General features: G+C 39.0%; 1 protein-coding gene across 1 annotated transcript in view; it reads left to right on the plus strand.

The window, feature by feature from the left end:
• The first annotated feature begins 9,588 nt into the window (after window positions 1–9,588).
• GRB14 (growth factor receptor bound protein 14) overlaps window positions 9,589–18,084 on the plus strand; it is a 97,490-nt gene continuing 88,994 nt past the window's right edge. Inside the window, exons 1-2 of the mRNA XM_087819811.1 lie at window positions 9,589–9,776; window positions 10,979–11,111. Of these exons, the coding sequence (XP_087675937.1) occupies window positions 9,589–9,776; window positions 10,979–11,111 (321 nt within the window). The remainder of the gene's footprint in view (window positions 9,777–10,978; window positions 11,112–18,084) is intronic.

Raw genomic sequence — 18,084 nt, forward strand, 5'->3', positions numbered from 1 at the left:
GGCACCATGATGTAATGGAAAGGGTGTGGGTTTTGGAATTCTCTATATCTAGGTTCCAAAATCATTCTGTTAGCTTTGTGAGAATATGAAAGTTATTTAACTACTTCGAGTCTTGATTTTCATATCTATAAAATGGGAATAATACAGCTTACCAAGAAGTTCAAAAGAAATCCTGTATGGTGTGATTGATGTCATTGGAAGAGAGGCCAGCTGAATGGCTACCCAGAAGCCTGAGAGGTTAGAATTTTCATTCATTCAGATATGTCAAATGCTAACTAAGGGCCAGGCACTTTAGAGGGTGAGAAACGAAATAAATACAGTCCCTGCTTTCATGGAGCTAACAGTATTAGAGTCTAAATTCATCTCAGTCCAGAATCTAGTCCTCTACTTTGCAGAATCAGAAATGACCTGGAATTGACTGGATCACTGGATATGATTCTTGCTAACAACACCCTTAACACTATCCCAATCTTTTTGCTTTTGCTTTTTAATTTTTAAAAAAAAATCCTGATGATCACTTAAGACATTTATTCAAAGGCTAGTCTTTGGTTTTACTGGCATTGCTGTTTAAATAAAAGATACCCAATTTGTTTAATATTTCTAAAAAAAGAAAAGCAGTAAAGAAGGGAACTACATCTAGTCACTGAAAGTAACAAAAGTTGAAATATAAAACAGTTGCATTTTACACTTTCATATACCAAGTTGGTGGTAGAGTCACCCATCTGGAGCTGAGGAGTCTAAGATAGTGCACATTTTTGATCTAATAAAGGCAGGCATGCACAGGTGTGATGAAAGGCGCTCACTAAAAGTCATGCTTCCAAGGCTGGAAAATAAAGCATGCTCTGGGATTGGTGTTGTGGCTTTCTTCTCCACTTAAAAAAATGATATTATACTGAACGTAGCTCATAAAAGTGTCAGACTGATAGTTTGGAGCTGCAGACTCCTTCCTGCAAAGCAACAGCAACACAGGTATGAATACTCCAAATTTGCTGACATATGTTTAGTAATGGGACTTAATTGGGACACTATAGGAATTTATAAGCATGCCAAAGTTTTACATGAATCAAGTTGAGCATCTGAAGGTTGTGGTAGGAGATGAATAAATTTATAAGAAATGCAGGTAGTGGTGCATGTCAAGTCAATTTTTGCTCTTAGAAATTTAATTTCTAATTAAGCACAAAGGTTATTTAAGGTAGCCATTCATGGCAGAGGAGCATTTAATAGAAGATAGTGGGGTTCGCAATAGATTGCAGTTCTATAAAATAGGTCTTTCACTAGCTGATCACAGCACCACCCTCCTATCTAAGAACTTAAATTGATACTATTATTCTACTGTGCTTTATAATACTCAGGTGAGGACTTCATCTAAAATCCACTGGGAAAAAAAGGCTCCTTGATAAGATGGAAAATGCTTAAGCCTTTCCCACAATCACAAGTTGCTTTGCTAGCACAGCTAGCTATTATCAAGGAGTACAGAAGTCCTGGAGTAAAATATAAAATAGGTTAAGATTTGATGAAGAGACATTATCAAATAAAGCAATTTTGTCAGTCTTAGAGGATAGTAGAATGTCTGAGCAAATTTTGATCCTCTTGTGAGAACTATGATAATAGAGCACTATCAAGATGGAGAAAGAAGTCAGGGTTAACACCCCCGATCTAAGATGGGCCACCAAAAGGATGTGCTGTAGCATTAATGGCAAATCAGAAATAGTTAAGTCTTTAGAAGAGCTAGAGCTCAGCTTTGCATCATCTCTAGATGAGGTAACTCCAGAGTCCTGGTGCCTCCAGGATCCAGACAGAGGAAATAAAATCCTTTGTAAAGGAAGTTAGTTAGCATCATCCTAGGCCTCCAATTATTTCTAAAAGTTATTTTTTAGATCATTATCTTGTAAACAATGAAAATACATAACCAAGTGTTCAAAGAGAAAATAAGCCATGAATAAAATATAGTAGAAACAGCAGAAAATAGACACACAGGGGCTTCAAATATTGGCATTATCAGACAGAGATGTTATAAGTAACACCTATTATTTTCAAGAAGGTAAGAGAAAATATTGAGAATTTCAGCAGGTATATGGAAACTAAAAATAAGATAACCAAAATTATGTATAAATGAATGGGTTTATTAATACCTTGGACTCAGCTGTAATAAAGATATATCAGGGGAAAAATTACCTAGAATAAAACATGAAGAAATAAAAAAGTTGGTAATAGGTAAAAAAGTTAAAAGACAGGTAGAGAGTGATAATGTGTAATATATGTTAAATTAGATCCCAGAAAGGGAGAAAAGAGAGAAAGGAGAGGAAGCACTATTTAAAGAGATAATGGCTGAAAAAATTTCCAAACTGACAAAAAAATTTATGTCACAGAATCAAGAGCACCTACAAACTGCAAGAGGAATAAAAACAAACAAACAAAAACCCTTCACCTAGGTACATCATAGTAAAATTACTTAAAACCAAGATAAAAGTATATCTTAAGAGGGATAGATTAGGTCAAGTTGTATTGAAAATATATGACAATTATATTGAGTTGATTTCTTGATATAAACAATTAAACCAAAGGAATGGAAAAATATATTCAAAGTGTTGAAAGAAAGTATTGCCAACCAAGAGTTCTATAGCCAGCAAAATATCGTTTAAATATGAAGGTGAGCAGAAAAGAACATTTAACAAAATCTTATCATTCTTTCTAATAAAATCAATAAAAAACTAGGAATGGAAGTTAACTTGTTCAACTTTATAAGAGTTACAATGAAAACCCACAGCTAAAATCATATTTAATGCTGAAGATTGAATATTCTCCCCTTAGATAAGAAACAAGATTAGGATATTAGTAATCACTACTTCTATTCAACATTGTACTACAGGTTTTAGACAGGGCAATTAGGCAAAAAGAAAAAAGGAAAGCCACAAAAAAAATAAGGTATTCAGATTAGAAATAAAGAACTAAAATTGTCTCTGTTTGCAAATGGCATGATCTTGTAAACAGAACATCTTAAGAAATCCACTACAAACAACCTCAAAACTATTAGAGCTAATAAGTAAATCTGGCAAGGTTGCAGAATACAAGATCAATATACAAAAATTGATTTTATTTTTATAAACTAGGAATGAACAACCCAAAAATTAAATTAAGAATACAATTCTATTTATATTAGCATCAAAAAATAAGGCACTTAGTAATAAATTTTAAAAAAGTAGTACAACATTTATAATCTGAAAACTACAAAATATTGTTGAAAGAAACAAAAGAAGACCTAAATAAATGAAAAGATATCCCACGTTCATGGATTAGAAGACAATATTTTTCGGAGGACAATACTCCTAAAATTGAACCACAGATTCAATACAATCCCTATTAAAATCTCAGCTGGCTTTTTTTCAGAAACTGACATGCTAATCTTAAAATTCAAGAGGAAATTCAAAGGATGCAGACAGCTTAAACATCTTAAAAGAGAAGAACAAAGTTGGAGGGCTCACAATTCTCAATTTCAAAGCTTACTGTAAATCTACAATAATAAAAATAGTATAGTACTGCCATAAGAAAAAATTCTAGATGGAATAGAACTGAAAGTCCAGAAATAAACCCTCATATTTATGGCCAATTAATTTTTGACAAGGATGCCAAGACAATTTCAATGAAAGAGATACATTTCTAGAAAGTACTACTTGTCAAAATGGACACTAGAAGAAATAAAAGAGTTAAGAATAGTCCTCTTAAACTATATAAGATTGAATTGTTTATTAAAAACTTTCCCACAAAGAAAACCACAGGGCCACATGGCTTTACAAGTAAACTGAATTAGCTTTTAAGGAACAAATAACACCAATGTGATCTTTACTCTTTAATAAAAAAAGAGGAACACTCCCCACCTCTCATGAGACCATCATAATCCTACATTAAAATATCATGAGAAGAAAATTACAGGCCAATCTCATTTATGAACATAAGTATAAAAACTAAAAACAAAATATCAACAAACATAAAAAATATATAAAGAAGGATGAGTAAGGTTTATTCTGATAATGTAAGTTTAGTTTACCACTTAGAAAATCAACATAATTCACTGCTTTAATAGAGTGAAAGAGGAAAACCATATGAACAGCACAGTAGGTGCAGAAAAGCTGTTTAATAATATTCAACATCACTTGTGATAAAAATTCTTAGTGAACAAGGAATATGAGGGAACCTTTTACCTTTATCTGATAGAAGATATTATAAAAGTATGACAATATGATATTCAATATCTATTCCTTTGAGATCAGGAATAATACTGGAATCTGTGCTAACAACGCTCATATTCGACATCATACTCAACTTTCTAAACAGTATAGTAAAGCTGGATAAGTACACAAAATATATAAAAATTAGAAATACAAAGAAAATTGTCAATAATTGTAGACAATAAGGTCATGTATATAGAAAACAAAAACGTTTTCAGTTAAATATTTAAAGTTGAAGTGTGAAAAGTAATTATGTAGATAAAAAGATCAATACATAGAAAAGAGTTGTTTTTCTCATCACAACAAATGATAGAAAATCAAAATTTGAAAAAGTACCTAAAATAATATAAAAAATCAAATATCTAAGAACTTCTCTAACAACATATGTGCAAGGTATCTATTCAGAAAACTATAAAACATGATTGTAATAAATTAAGAATACAATTGACCCTGTGAAAAATCTATATATAAATTCTGACTTCCCCAAAACTTAACAGCCTACTCTTGACTGGAAGCCTTACTGGTACCCTGAACAGTGGATTAACAAATACTTTGTATGTGATATGTATTATATACTGTATTCTTACAATAAAGTGATCTAGAGAATAAAGACTATATTAAGAAAATCATAAGGAAGAAAAAATGCATTTATTGTACAAACACTGTACTGTATTTATCCATACCATAAGCTTATAATAATCTGTTCTAGGCGCCACAGTTCTTCTGGGAGTTTTTTCAAATTGTTGATTAGAAAAAAATGTGCAGTTCAAACCCATGCTGTTCAAGAATCAACTGTATAACCAAATGGAAAGATACAGCAATTTCATGGATTGGAAATATTATTTTAAAAAATACTATTTCTGCCAAACTGATTTAATGCAATCCAATCAAAATCCCAGCAGGTATTTATAGAACTTGGGAAACTAATTCTACAATTAATAAGTTGAAGAAGAACAAAGTCAAAAGTCTTGTTCTACTGAATACCATGGCTTTTCATAAATCATAGTAATTCAGGCAATGTAATATTGGCATAAATATTGATAAATGAACCAATGCAATAGAAGACAGAGCCCAGAAAAGATCCATGCATAGACTGCCAATTAAACTATGACAAAAGAGGTACTGCAAAGTTGTGAAAGAAGGATAATTTTTTCAATGAATGAGGCTATGACAATTACCTATTTATGTGGGGAAAAAAATAAAACAACCTATACATCTTCCCACCTTCATATTGTAAGAAAAAATAAACTAGGCTTAGGTGGATCACAGATTTAAATGTGAAAGGCAAAACAATAAATACTTAGGACAAATTTCTAAGCAAGACATAAAAATATAATTATAAAAAGATAAATTTGCTTATATTATATTTAAGAACTTCTTTTTACCAAAAGATACCTTTAAGAGATCTAAGATGGCCCTGGCTGATGTGGCTTAGTTGGTAGGGCATTGTCCTGTGTACCAAAAAGTTACCGGTTTAATTCCTGGTCAGGGCACATGCTCGGGTTTTGGGCTCTATCCTTGGTTGGGGTCTCCAGGAGGCAGCTGATCTATGTTTCATCCTACATCGATGTTTCTCTCTCTCTCTAAAATTTCAATTAAAAAATCTTTAAAAAAAGAGGTCAAAGATGTAACACACAGAATGGGAAAATATACAAAATATAATTAACAAAGAGCTGGTAACTAGGATATAAAATGAACTATAATAGAATAAGAAAAAGACAGACAACTCATTTTAAAAAGTGGGCAGGAGGCTTGAACTGATACTTATCAAAAGAGAATGTTCAGATGGCAGCTAATCATGTGAAAAAGCGCTCAACTTTATTAGTAATAAAGTCACATTTCACTATGAGATACTACTATACACTCACTGCAATGTCTACTGTGAAAATCCTAATAATATTCCAATCGTCAAGGATGTAAAGAACTTGGGAAAGTTATGCATTGCTGGTGATGGTAAAAGTTGGTACAATTAATTTAAGAAATTGGCACTATCTACTAAAGTTGAACATACACATATGATGACCTCATGATGCCACGCCTTCTATATACCATCCAAAATGCATGCACTTGTGCACCAAGAGAAGTGTACAAAATGTTCACGGTAGCAGTGTTAATAATAGCTGAAGATTGGAAATAGCCCAGATGTTTATCAGTAGTAGAATGGTAACTCAATGTGGTATTTACATGCAATAGAAGAATAAAAGAACTACAGCTACTTGTAAAAACATAGGAGAATATCAAGTAATATGGCAAGGGAGCCAAGACTAGCACAAAAGGGTCATACCATATGACTCCACTTATATATAGGTCATCATCAGACAACTGACTCTGTTGTGCTTAGGGATGGGCACTTAGGAGTTGATTATTATGAAAATCTGGTTTGGTGAGAGGGGCTGTTGGAGGACTAACAATAATGCATTTCATGACCTTACATCACTGTTTGCCTTGTGATAAGTCATCATGTAATTTTGTTAGTGAACTTTTTTTCTCTATGTGTATTATCCTTCCTAATATAAAGGGTTAAGAAATTTGATTTAATAAGAAAAGGAGAGAGTAAACATGGAGAACACATTTTCCTTGAGGAGGGAAAGGCTAGGATCCCTGGAGAGAGACAAGAAAGGGGCAGAAAAAAAGGAGGAACCAGGAGACAACTGCTTCCTTTGCAATTTTAGATGTTCAAGGTAAAAGGGACAACAGCCATGCTGGGGAGGACCTGCTGTTTGGTGCCAGGATATGAGCCTTATTGTTTCGGCAAGCTTTGTCAGTTATGGGAAGGAAAATCTTTCTAAACTTCCCCTTTGATAGAAAAATGTCTCCACATTCTCTTAGGCTGTACTAGGTCTGATAGTATTCTCTGCCTTTTATATTGCACAGCACTTTATTTAGAATCAGGTTTTGTAAAACCTCAAAAACTAGTTCTTTTGTTGGCTTCCTTCAAAAATGTGAATGAGCTAATTCCAATAATTCTTGGTATAGATCCTCACGGTATCTGGGAGTAAGTGAAATATTTAACACTAATCTACAAGACAAAACTATTTAGGTTCTCATTCCTCAGAGACTTGTTCTTTTCTTTTTGGCCCCTGATGACTACAGGTATTACAATTTTTACCCAGGGGGATTAGAGGTGGAGCATAAAGCCTGTAAATGGATACTCTCTGGATTTTTACTTAATAAGAAAATGTCCAGAGAGGGGAGACACAATTGAGATCTCATTCCAATGCATGAACACTCTTTCTTAAGGTTAAAAATTTATGCTGCAAAGGAGCAGGATATACTATTGGGAAAAAGTATTTCCAGTGATCCCAAAGATATAAACAACTCTCACCCATCCTTTCTCCAACAAAAAAGACGAGCCTGCCCTCTGGGGTGGGGGCAGGGAGGGCAGAAACAAACTGCAACCATTGATTGTCCCTGTTAGAATGCTCCAACAGTATCATTTTTAGAGAGGGGACATGGCTGATGATGATGCTGCTGATGATGGTGGTGGTGGTGATGAAGATGAAAGTTTGTTTCTTTATGTCTTTTTTCAAGTTTTCTGCAAATACATAACTTTCACTTTGCTGGAATGACCTCAGTATGTCTGTACACTTTTACAATAAATTATTTTAAAGCCCACACTTAGAATCCACACCATAATTTAGGGAATTGGATGCGAGTGAGGGCTTTGCCTGGCACAGAGCATCAATGCATGTTACCTATCATCATGATTAGTATGATTAATGTTATCCCTCAGGAGAACTACCGTTTTGTCCTGTCTTGGCCATTGCATTGTGTAGAGCGTCCCAGCGATCACACCCACCGTGTGATCCAGGCAGTATTGTTCTTTATTGGGTGTTAATTTTGACATCAGGAAAATAAAAGAACTTGGATTCACTAAGCTCTTTCACTCAAAGAATTTCTGCCTCCATAGAGTTTCTCCTAGCTTCCTCAGAGGCTGGGATCAGTGACCCCTGGGCGTCAGCAGTGGTTGGTGCCATGCTGCGTGTGGTGGTGGGGCGGTGGTGAGGGGACTGCACCCATGTGGAGGAGAGGGTTTTGCGGGTTTCCTCAGGAGGCAGTGTGTTTGCCTTTCCCTGGACAGAGGTTGAAGAGGTTAAGAAAACCTGGTGAAACAGATGTCAGGGGCACGTTTCCTAATTTGGTCATCGAACATAGAGGGTGTAAAACATTTGTAATTCCTCCATGGTACACTGGGATGGGGGCATTTACTGCAAGGGAAGTAACACAGTATCACCCAGAACGCCAGAGCAGGGCTGCTGCATGCAGAGGGAGGCATAACGCAATTGCCATTTCAAGTAGTCTGGATTTTGATATGGAATCTTCTGGGTTGGAAGCTCGCCTGCACCAATTATATGCGCTGTGTTGCTCCAAGTACTCCATGGCTTGGTGCCCCAATTTCCTTATCTGTAAAATGGGGTAAACATCTAATTTATGAGGCTGCTGTGAGGGGGAATAGGGCAAGGCAGAGTGGAAACTTATTAAATGAGAGCTGTTCTTATGAAAAGAAAATCATTTTTCTAATTCCTAAGACACCCTCAGGTTTACTCATGCCTGACTGAGAATTCTCATACCCCTCAGGAGCTTTCTCTACTGATTGTACTTACAGCCTCCCCTCCCCCCCCTCCCCTCCCCCACCCGTCCTGGGCTGCAGGGCGGGAGGAGGCGGAGGCGCGCGGGGAAAGCCTGGGCAAACCTAGCCCCATGCCCCCTGGCCTCCTGGCACCGCGGGCCTGTCATGGCGGCCCAGCCACAGTTGAGGTGATCTCAGATTGCAGAGCAAGAAGAATGGGGCGGTCTGGGGGTCAGCGCGGCTCAGACCCCTGCCCCACCTGCGGTCCCCCAGGCAAGCCCGGCGGGATCGCCGGCTCAGCTGGGTCCCCGCCTGCGGCGGCGCGGGGCCCGCAGCCCGCCCGGACCCTGGGCTCAGCCTCGCGCTCCGGCGCCCACCTGGGGAGGAGGCGGCGGCCCGGGCCTCGGGCGCCCGCAGCCGAAGCCCGGGCACGGTTGGCGCCAGGCAGACGTCAGCGCCCTCGAGCGCCCCGGGCCGGCGCGGGCCCGGACCCGCACTGGGCGCCCTCCCCGCCCCCTCCGCGCGTCGCCCCGCCGCCCGCCGCCCTCGGCCCCCACCCACCGGCCGCTCCTCCCCTCTCCCCACCCTCCTCCTCCGCCCCCTCCCCTCCCCCGCCACCTCGCCGAGGCTCGGAGGAGCGTCGGAGCCGCCCGGGCCCGGAGCGCAGGCGGCGAGGCCACCGCACCTGCAGCGCGCTCGGGCAGCCTCTCAGGCACCTCGCCTCCCGCCACCCGGCCTCCTTTTCCCCGGCGCCGCGTCCTGCACGACGCCCGAGCCCCCTGCTCGGCCACAATGACCACTTCCCTTCAAGATGGGCAGAGCGCGGCGGGGAGGGCGGCAGCCCGGGACCCGCCGCTGGCCGCCCAGGTGTGCGGCGCTGCCCAGGGGAGGGGCGACGCCCGCGACCCGGCGGCCCCCTGGCTGCGCGCGCGAGCGCCCGCGGCGCCCCCGGACGCGGCCCGCGGCTGCGCGGCGGACAGGTAGGCAGCCCTCGGAGGGCGCGGGGCCGTGCCGGGGGGCGCCGGCGAGGGGCGAGGAGGCGGTCCTAGGGGTGAGCCATGTGCCCGGGGCTGGGCCAAGTTTGTGAAAGTCTCGGAAGACGATCCTTCGGAGCTGGCGGCTCCCGCACCGGCGGGACGTCGCGGTCTCGCCGAGCCTTATAAATAGCATCCCCGTTTCCGTGAGACCTCCCGGGCTCTCTCTCGCCTCTGCCCGCCCGAGCTTCAGGCTGGCCACCCGCCTCCCTTCAGCCTCCGTCGCCCTGTATTTAAAAACAAACCAACCAGCCCTTTTATTTGATATATTTTAAAAATCCTACCGTAAATGAGTTCACCTCCCACATAGAGTCTTCCAGCGACCCTGGAGAAGCAGAGCGCGGATTGACATTCGAGCAGTCTCGCTGCTCAGGAGGGAAGAATAGAGGCTTTAAAAGGTTTCCCAGTCTCCATAGCATGCAGCACTGAGCGCCTTTGGAGTTCACAATTTGACACATCCTTAGAAAAGAAAAAGGCTGCAACGCTACACAAATCTCTAGTCCTTTACATTCATGCATTTAATGGGTACTTGTTTCGGATTTCAGAGTGCTTCAACTTCACTGAAGTTAAAATTACTTTCAGCGGACGAGAGTACATTTATACTAGCAAGTTCTGTTCACTTACCTCCTCAAAAATACTGCCTTGTGGTTTAGTATCTATAAGTACTTGAAAAATCAACAGACTGTGTGTGGGCAACATTGTGAATGAAATTTGAAGTGAGATGAACCACAGCTATAATTAATAAACCATAACTTCCAAAACTGATTAGTAAAAGAGCACAGGGATGAATTCACTAAATTTTTATAGACTTTGTCAATTTAATGGATGCATAGCAATGCCTAATTCCTCAGGGTGATTTTTGCGTGAATAAATATATAGCATGTATTTCCGCTTCAGGAAAATTATCAAAATGCTGGAAATGGGGTTTCCATGCCTGGTGACTTTTTAAAAACCTCACCCTGCTAAAGGATAGGATACTATAGATGATTGTACATCAATTAACATATTTTATTTTAATCCACAGAAAGTAAGTACATCACAGACTGTTGTCAGAGTGGTGCACGTTAGCCTTAACTTTTAAATTCTGACAGCAATTATATTTTACTTTCTGTTTTATGTAAATTACATCCTATGTTCTCTTGGTGTAGGAGAAAAAAGAAAGAGCTTGATGTTCTGGAAATGCCATCTATTCCAAACCCTTTTCCTGAGCTTTGCTGTTCTCCATTTACATCTGCGTTATCCACAGGCCTGTTTCCCAACTCAAATTCAAGGAAGAAACAGGTATGCATTTAAAATTTTCTAATTAAAAAATATCAGTTCTAGATCCATATAGTTTTTACAATATTCAGTAACTTGCAATATTAACAAAGGATTAACGTGGCCTATTTTAAATAACTCGATTGACTGACAGTTCTTTGGTATTCTTTTCCCTTAAGGCCTCAGTTTTCACATTTGTGTAATGGGAATATTAAAACTTACCTGTTGGGCTTTTGGGATGGTTTACATGGGAAAATATCTGTACAGCACAGAGTCTGAGAGCTATTATCATTCACTGAGTAGGTGGGAGAGGTCTATGTGATACTAGATTATCAATTTTAAGTCAGGAATTGGAAGTGGGGGGCAGTGGTATTGGGATGAGAAAGGGATTGGCTGGTTTGTTTAATATCTTCTTTCATCTTTCACGTTTTCAACCCCAACCAACCTCATTTGCTAAAGGAAAGTGATACAGTGAATTTGTGGCAAAGGTAATTGGAATTTAGGTCTTGATGCCTTCTTTATTTCAGTTAATTCCTCTTACTGAAGAGGCTTCTGGCACAGAAGGAAGATGTAAGTGATGATTAGAGGAAGGACTTTATTTTTATGATTTCCTTTTTTTATGAGTTTCTAGTGTGGAACTGACTTAAGCAAATTAGATTTCAAGGATGAAGCAACTAGGGGGAGGGGAGATCCATCACAATTATAAAATTTGCAAAACAAAACAAAAAATCAGTGTATTCTAGAATAATCCTATGTCTTCTTAATATTCTTCCTCCGTTTTGAGTCAACAAAACAAAGAGAGACTTCACTAGGCAAAATGTACCTTGTTTTTGCAGGGTGGACGCCATAAATTTAAACAGATGCTTGCGGTGAGGAGAGAGGGATAATGCACAGAGAGGAGAAAACAGTTCATCATTTTTCCCATCTGTTGTTCCCTTTCTTTTTTTCTGTACTTTTACCTGTGATGGTTCAACAATGTGTGTTTTTAGTTTTAGGGATGGAGGAAATACCCTAGGAAATAGATGACTTCTTGATAACATACAGCGGTAATAGAGCCAGTAGTGAAGCATTCCATGGAATGTTGTGTTTTGATGGAAGTCTGCTATAACAAGGCATTCAAACTTTTTGGGGGGACGGGGACTAAAGATTGGAGAAAGTGGGAGTAAACATTCCCAGAGTGGAGGTATGTTCTGAGTTAGTCCTTAAGTGGCTGGGGCTGTGACTTGGGGAGATGACCAAGAAAGAGACTCTCTTGAGAACTTTATTGTGAGGGTGAGGTTTAAAGTCAGAGCCCAAGGGGAAAAAAATGCCATTCTGAAATGTCTGGGCCCTTTGAGAGTTTGGCTTTTTAGGATATAAAGTGGGAGCATGGATGATAAATTTGACTGTGTGTCATGGTGGTAGAAGAAAATGATTCGGGATTGTCCATGTGACCCAGAATGGGAAAAGGAAATGTCTGATGAAGTTTAACAGATTTCCCTGTTTATGGAAGGCCTGTTACGTTCCTTGCTCCTAGGGTCTGTGGCACTGAGCTAAGCAAAAAAGCCATCCAAAGGGTGTTTACCAAGATGGGGGTAGGGTAAGGGGTTAGGAGTTGAACAGAGGAAGAAGTGTAGAGGGAGAGGTTTGGGCTTACTCTCATTTTAATTTTGTGAGTGGATATTGAGAATACCTGTGTCTAAGAGATGCATCTATGGGGCAGGTTTCTTTTGAATAGAGAGATAAGGAGCATTGTATGCAAATATTAATGTAATAAAAAGAGAAAGAGTGGTTGTCAATGTCAGGGTTAAGGCAGGGTGTGCCCTAAGTGTGGACAGTCATCATCCTAGAGTAAGAAGGACTCCTAATCTTGGGGAATGACATTTCTTCAGATCAGGGTTAGCAAATGGCAAGATGGGAAAAGGGTGCTATGTTACTATTGACTCTGACTGGTTTCCTGCTCAGGCCTTGTGCCCTGTTTCTACAGCGACCTCAGAGAGCAGTGCACTCACACAGGCAGCTGTGCTGTTTCGTGAGCAGAGTTCTGGCCTGAGTCCTGGAGACCAGTCCCAGAGTGGTGGTCCCACCGAAAAGGGCACTTCCTGCTGATCTCTTCCTTCGATCCAAGGGTTGGGGTCTCTAAGAAGAGAAGGCTGTTCCAAAGCTGAGGAGAGGAAGGTTCCTTTTCATATTTCTTTATGTTTTCTTTTCCTACCTAGGCTTTGCATTTAGAACTTACCCTTTGTTTTTATTCCTTTGTATATGCTCAGTTCTTTGGGATGAGTGAGGTTTTGGGAACACATGACTGTCAGTAATTTCCCCAAGGTCAGTATCTTGGTGACACAGATTACCCTTTTACAGATGGTATTCCTGGCCCAGTTGTCTCTGATCTTTGGTTGAGATTATGTAAACGACAGGATGGGATAGGTACTATTGAATATTATTTATGGTCGAAGCATTCTAGAAGACGCTGCCTCTTCTCTTTATATTTTCTCTTTCATTTGGTTTGTTTAACCATTCCAGTCATTTTAGCAATTCTTTCTCCCCATAGAAACAGTGAAGAATTGCTTCTTATGTACAAATAAATGACCAGAAAGTTTGAAAGAATCCAGACTAGAAATGTTAAACTTTATGTGGCTTTTTGAAACCACAGTCAAAACCATTTTACAGGCCATAAATATATTTTTTTACAATTTGAGTTGCCTACCTAATGCATGAGTGGAAAGCGCAATGAAGCCACAAAAATGATATGCTTTATCTCTTTTTGCAAATACAGTGTCCCAAAGTATTCAGTATTATTGACATGTAGTATTTTTATTTAAAATTGAGAGCTAGAATGAGATAAAATCTGGATTCTTTACTTACCCTCCCTCCTAGTATTTTTATAATACCGATCAGATACATTTCCCAGGCATATTTCTTTGTGTTCACCAATAAAGCAGATTGAAAGTATATCTTCTTTTTGTGCTTGGACCCAGTATAGTAGCTCTGGTTAATTGCTTCCCAGGACTATGTAGTATAACTAATTCAAAATAAAGCCTCTGAAGATTTTAAAGATAAAAAGACGGCTAAGAAAAATTGTGTCATGGAATGTTTGAGCTGGAAGAGATCTTAGAGATCATATAGTCAAATGCCCTTCTTCTACAGATGAGTAAATGGAGGCTAAGAAATGCTGCGACTGATAGTGGTACAGCCTGGACCAGAAATCTGGGTTTCTTGAGGCTTTGACAATCTTTTTTTTTTTTTTTTGAGGAAGGTACAATTTCCAAAGAAATCAAGAACCATAAGAGTAGTATAAGTAATGAACTTATGTCAGTGTTTTTAGTTATAGCTTTGACCATAATACAACAGCAGGGGTAACAGATACCATTTGTTAATGTTCTAATATTAAGGACCTGGGATCCTTTCTTTCTTCCACAAATACAACTGTGTCCTTATGTGTTTTTTTTTTCTAGCTTTCTCCTCCACCCTAACATTGATAGGAAAAATCTATCAAGTAATTGGTTATATCACCAAATAAGATTTATTAGTATTACTAATAACTAGCTTTTGTATGTAGTTTACGGTCCACAAGATGTTACCTCACAAGCACACCATTAAGTGGGTCTCTTATCCGCATTTTAAGTTTTTTAAAAAAAGTGAAAGCAGAAGTGATTTTCCAGTGCATCCACAATTTAATAAAGGGAGATCAAAAAGATGATTATGTCTTAGTGTGCTTTGCCCCTCACCACACTGTTTCTAGTCTATATAGAATTAAGCCTTTTTGTTATTTCAGAAAAATGAAAAATATCTTCCAAATAACTAAAATATGACTTTTCTGTATGCTCTGCCTTTTAATATTTTCCCTCTCATTTGTCAAAGACTATAAAAAGATAAGTTCATCTCTGTCCCAAAATTAAGGGCCTCTGATTTCAGTCCTTTGCGGTGTACTAATCATTTTATTTTGTGTAGTGCTGAAACTGTATGTATGGTCCTATAGCAATTTTGTGTGGCTGCTCCATTAACCAAATTCTCATATACTCATTTTTCCAGTATATACAGTAGAAAGCAATAAACTGTATCCCATATCCCCATTTTCCAGATTTAGCAATTACCAAGATTTGGTATCATTTACTTCGTCTATTCCTTTTTAAAGTTTTTGTCTTTGTTGAAATATTTTAAAGTAAACTCTGTACATCCTGTTGATTTTATCCTTACCTAGCTTTGTATGAATCTCTGAAAAAAACATTTTCTTAAATAACTAAAATGCCATTACTTCCTAACAAAAACATTCATTTCTTGGTATCATTTAAAACTATCTATAATCAAGTTATCTCAGTTGGAATGATACATGAAATCTAAAATTACAAACTGGCTGTATTTCAAAGTCTTTAAATTAGTGCTTTGGAAATTTAAATTTATTTTCATATGACACAACACCATAAATTGCATTTAGACCCCCCAAGCCATTTTTCAAAATTCTATTTAATGTGAAATGAAATGCAAATATCACGTATATGCAAAAAGAATAATAAAAACGTTACTTGCTTCTATTAGGGTTTCAAACAAATATGTTTTTCCAACAGCAATTTCTACTTTTGAATATTAGCTCTTGATGAGTATCAGTTTCCTTGTAGATGAATTTGAAAGTCCACAGACCTTTGTAGCAATATTGAAACAGGCTTTAGAGCAGTACTTCTACAAGTATAGTCGCTGGACCAACCTTCCTCAGAACGAGCAGGGATGCTTGTTAAAAATATGGAAACCTGGACCTCTTGCAGAACCCACTGAATAATAACTTCCTGGTGAAGGGCATATGGATTTGACCTTTTATATTTTTTTCTCTTTAACATATGCACAAAATCAGGGGTACTCGTATTCTCTGCTGCTTTCAGACTCCGGGGCAACCTGACTTTTTAAAATTGTGGACAATTTCATTTGGTTGATAACAGGCAGGAGTATCGCAAGTGGACTTTAGTTAGTATTTTTCCAGGTATTGATTGTTTGAAGGAAACAGAACCTCACATGTACTAGTCTGAAAGGTTATGTTTAGTACCTGAAGGCCAAAAGTTCAATGATCTCATGAGAGATTGGAATTGGAAACTAGAAGGTCAGCAAAAAGCACACAGCAACTTCTTCCATTCTCTTTCATTCTCCCACGAGCACAGCTCATCGTCTCGGCTTCTTGTAAATCTTCTTTATTTTATGACATTCTCTGCAGTCTTGCTTTTCTTGATAGTGTGTCAGGGCACGTGGCACCAAATGCCACCCCGATTGGAATATATATTTCCTCCTATTAATGGGTCAGCACTTTGTAACTGACTGGAGTCTATATCTGGACAGAGATTTTAGCCCAGAGTGTTCAGTTCTTATTCAGTCACCTGTGGTCAAAGGAACATAGGACCTGGACCACACTGCTCACTCAGCAAGGGTTGTGGGAGCACATTTTGTGAACAGGTAGTACAGGTTTAGTAGGTATGGTATGTAAGGGTGGAGAGGAAACAGTGGACAGCTAGTGACCCAGAAAAAAAGATCTCAAAAAACAAAAGGGCATAGAAACAAATTCTTGTCATGTGAGGTGATACACTAATTGGTTTGGCTGACTTAGCCTGTAGTGTCCATTCACTTCAATTCACTTAATTCACTTGAAGTGTATTTATTTGATGGTGGTTTCAGTTGATGGCACCCTTCAGTGATGGGAAACTTCCTTGGCCATTGTCCTGAGTTTGCATTTTTGTGACATCCCTTAGCCTCTCATGACAGAGTTACTAACTCTAGCTTCTCCCTTCTTCATGCTAGCTACCCTTATTTGTAGCAGAAGACAGCTGTCTCTTCCTATTTTAAAACTTAAACCCCTTAGAAGATACCCTGTCAAGGTTTTATTTCCAGTTCTAAGATTGCCTCTCAGTTTTGGTTAATTTGCAGAGTACACTGCATTTCAGCCTTTGTCTGCAATATGGGTTTTGTTTTCAGTTCTTTGAAAGCTCAGCTTCTGGTTTGTTTTCCCCTCGGGGCATATATTAAGTTCTATCAAGAGAAGGAAAATTGGAGTCATTCATGGTTCAATATAAATGTAGATCTTAATTAATATAAAAAAGCTCTCTGTAGTCTTATAGATGTTGCTTTAAAAATGTCAGTGTATATGAAATAGTAACAGATTCTGTTGTGTGAGTATACACCCATGTGTATTTGATCAGATAAGCAGACTTGGGACTTGTTCTTTTGGCACTCTAGGTAAAGGACAGCTCAAGGGAGAACCTAGGAAATGGTTACAGACCTTTGCCAAGGCTTGGGAGCAAAAGGAAAACTTTTGGAATGAATTTACAAGAGAAATGGGAGAGCCAATATGGGGAGACTTTAGTTCTGTCCTTCCCTTTGATTCCACTTATTTAGTATTTTTCAAAACGACAGAGAAAATAAGCACAAATAGGAGGATTAATATTCTTAACGAGTTTACAAATGTGACTGTCTATTCCAAAAGATCATTTATAAGTTAGTTGTTTACTCATACACATTTTCCCATAGATGTAATGCTACATGTGGTGGTTAGGTTGTTATGGCAGTCAGTAAAAGTTTTAAACCCATAATGGCTCCAAAGAATAGTACATTTACAATGTCTTGTACACCATTTAAAAAATATTGTTTCTGTGGAGAGATGTGAGTCAATATGATATGTTTAAAATATGTTAGACTGGAATCAGCAAGCCTGGTTTTTAATGTGATCCTGCTGCTGCTGAGTGATGTGATAAGAGACTATTGCCCACACTTTCAGAGCCTTTGAGCACTAGGATTTCATCCTGTTCCTAGAGCAAGTGATTCCGATGGCTCTTGAAGTACTAATGACTCCGTGTAGTAGGTACAGGAGTCTAGGGAGGTTTCTTTGGTTCCATTGGCCCCAGACATTTATTCTCAGCCTTTGTTCAGAACTTCCCAAATGGTTACCACACCTCCTTTGATAAAGAATCCGTTTGGGGTGCCATGGAGGCAAGGAGCATAGGGACCACCTTTGTAGAAATGATGGGGGCAGGAGGGGTGAGTT

The sequence above is a fragment of the Miniopterus natalensis genome, chromosome 8 (genome assembly GCF_054644295.1).
Source record: "Miniopterus natalensis isolate mMinNat1 chromosome 8, mMinNat1.hap1, whole genome shotgun sequence".
Classification (NCBI taxonomy): Eukaryota; Metazoa; Chordata; class Mammalia; order Chiroptera; family Miniopteridae; genus Miniopterus; species Miniopterus natalensis.